This window comes from Limulus polyphemus, unplaced genomic scaffold, assembly GCF_000517525.1.
Source record: "Limulus polyphemus unplaced genomic scaffold, Limulus_polyphemus-2.1.2 Scaffold114, whole genome shotgun sequence".
NCBI lineage: Eukaryota > Metazoa > Arthropoda > Merostomata > Xiphosura > Limulidae > Limulus > Limulus polyphemus.
In genome coordinates this window covers 680,995-683,456 of record NW_013665724.1, presented here as the reverse complement: position 1 = coordinate 683,456, position 2,462 = coordinate 680,995, and the positions used below count along the sequence as shown (strand labels likewise).

The following is a 2,462-nucleotide window of genomic DNA, read 5'->3' as shown; positions in this document are numbered from 1 at the left end:
GTATTCCTATAATACCTTAACCAACAATAAATAGTGCAGTCATATGTTGCTATAATACCTTAACCAACAATAAATAGTGCAGTCATATGTTCCTATAATACCTTAACCAACAATAAATAGTGCAGTCATATGTTCCTATAATACCTTAACCAACAATAAATAGTGCAGTAATATGTTCCTACAATACCTTAACCAACAATAAATGTGCAGTCATGTATTCCTATAATACCTTAACCAACAATAAATAGTGCAGTAATATGTTCCTACAATACCTTATCTAATGTTTATAGCACATACATTTTCTTCCAGTATCTTTCATTAATGTCTTCAAACGTGTTACCTTTTCGATATTTCTCAAGTGATTCATTTGCTGCATTCAAAGTTCCAATAACGTCACATGAATTCTGAGAAGGTGTTGACAAAAAATTTGCATCACTGTACAGCCTTTCTTGAATGAAGTTACTGAAGTCATTCACCACACGAAATTCGGGACAATCCTTACCTACAAATAATATTCAAGTGATTTATAAATGATGGTATTTTTCAAAAACTATAATTGTTTAAAATAAAACAATGTTACCTTCTCACTAGTTAGTTTATACGGTGTTATCAGTGTATTTCATTTTAAAATGCTCCGGGTTTCGATACTTGTGGGCACAACACAGATAGTTGTTTTTAAAGCTCTGCGCTTAACAACAAACAACGATTTCAAATAGGCAAATTACTCGTTAAAATTCGGGGAACAGATAGAGTTCTTGTTACGTTAAGTGTACAATACAGATTTTTTTAAAAAAAGATGGTAGTAAAGTATTGTAATTTCAAAAATATTACTCATTTGAAAAGAGTAACAGTTATTTAAAAAACAATCAGCTTATAGTTGTTGTTTGTTTTTGCACAAGTGTCTTCTGTTAGGTTAGTATATTCGTGTGATACATTTTCAGGAAAGAGAAAGGAATTTTAGAATCACAAGGAAAGTTAATGGATTTTTTTTCACTTGTTATAAACATTTTAGAACGACAAATCTATATTGAACTTGACGTAACATTATTTTTTTCGGTCATTATTCTAAATTTTCAAAAGTAAACTATTATATTCACTCTCTTAACAAATAATAATTTGTGTTTCATTGACCGAAGCATAAAATAGAAATGAAAAAAAAAAATTCTAGTTTTATTTATATTAACAATTAAACAACAACAAGAACAAAAAATGAACCTCATGATTAATTAAAACGTAAAAATGTTTTTGATTTTTACCTTCACATAAAACTTCGTTAACCACCTTTCGCTCCTGAGAAGCAGTTAGAAAGAACGTCCGTGGATGCATAGGTTGTTCCCTTGGGCTTAAAAGATAGTAAGTATGTCATTATGAATGGTAGTAATTTTAAAGTGTTATTCTCGCTCAGAACAGTGTAATGATGAATAAATAAATTGATATATTGAACTAAAACTGAGAAAATATCTGCGAAACGTCAACGTATAATGCTTACACTGCATGATAAAGTTGTGTAAGTTATATATCGGTTGTTACTTTCAAAAATGGTGCCATTTGAACGATTTTAACTTGCAAAGGTTGTCTAATTTTATAAGCTATTGGATTCAGACTCTTTTCTTCAACAAAGAAATCTCTCTAAAATTTAAAAGATATCTATATAATAATATTTTAAACATGCCTTTTTTTCAAACGTTAATAAAATCGCCAATAAAAATAAAAATATAGTAGTTTCAAGGTTATACTGATTCTACTTGTACATTTGTCTCTAAAACACTAATATTATTATCATCTAGTTTTTAATTTATCAGGTAAAAAATCAATAAAAATATACTTAAATCTTAATGATAATGTTTATTTTACTTCGAAATAAGCAGAACCTTTAAGATATGCATCTCCCAAAGACTTTTTAATAATGTTCACACACTTTTTTCAATTAACGTAAACGGTAGTATTATCAATCTAGATTTTTTCATCATATTGGTTTTCGATATTCGTTGAAAGCTACACAAGGGCTAACTGTGCTAGCCGTTCCTAATCTGAAACTTATAAACCAGAAGGAAGGTAACTAGTCAACGGCATCAACCGCCAACTGTTGGACTACTCTAATCAACTATTGGCTGTCATTCTTATAACGTTCCCAAGGTACAAAGCGCGATGGGTTTTTTTCCCGCAACAGGACATAAACTACGGACTTTCTGATTCACAGTACGGCATGCTAACCGCCAGGAGACGCCAGATCCATTTCGCCATAAGCATGACAAAACATTCCGAGGAATATTAGAGATGTTGCGTCATCGAGTCACATGACTACTGTGACGCAACGTTTCTAGAATTATCATGTACTTAGGCGAATGCTCTAGTGTTTGCTAGATGGGGTAGGCGGATATATATAAGAGGGGAAAACGTGACGCGGGAGATTATTGTAATGTGTGGGTAGATAGTGAGTAACTGAACTGCAGTCGGAAGTA

At 31.4% G+C, this 2,462-nt stretch overlaps 1 protein-coding gene across 1 annotated transcript in view; it reads right to left on the bottom strand.

Moving 5' to 3' along the window:
* The window catches only part of LOC106471717, a 13,874-nt gene that overhangs the window by 9,576 nt on the left and 1,836 nt on the right, over positions 1 to 2,462 (bottom strand). Inside the window, exons 2-3 of the mRNA XM_013932341.2 lie at positions 1,257 to 1,342; positions 341 to 502 (exon numbers count right to left, since the gene is read on the bottom strand). Coding sequence (XP_013787795.1) covers positions 341 to 502; positions 1,257 to 1,342 — 248 coding nt within the window. The remainder of the gene's footprint in view (positions 1 to 340; positions 503 to 1,256; positions 1,343 to 2,462) is intronic.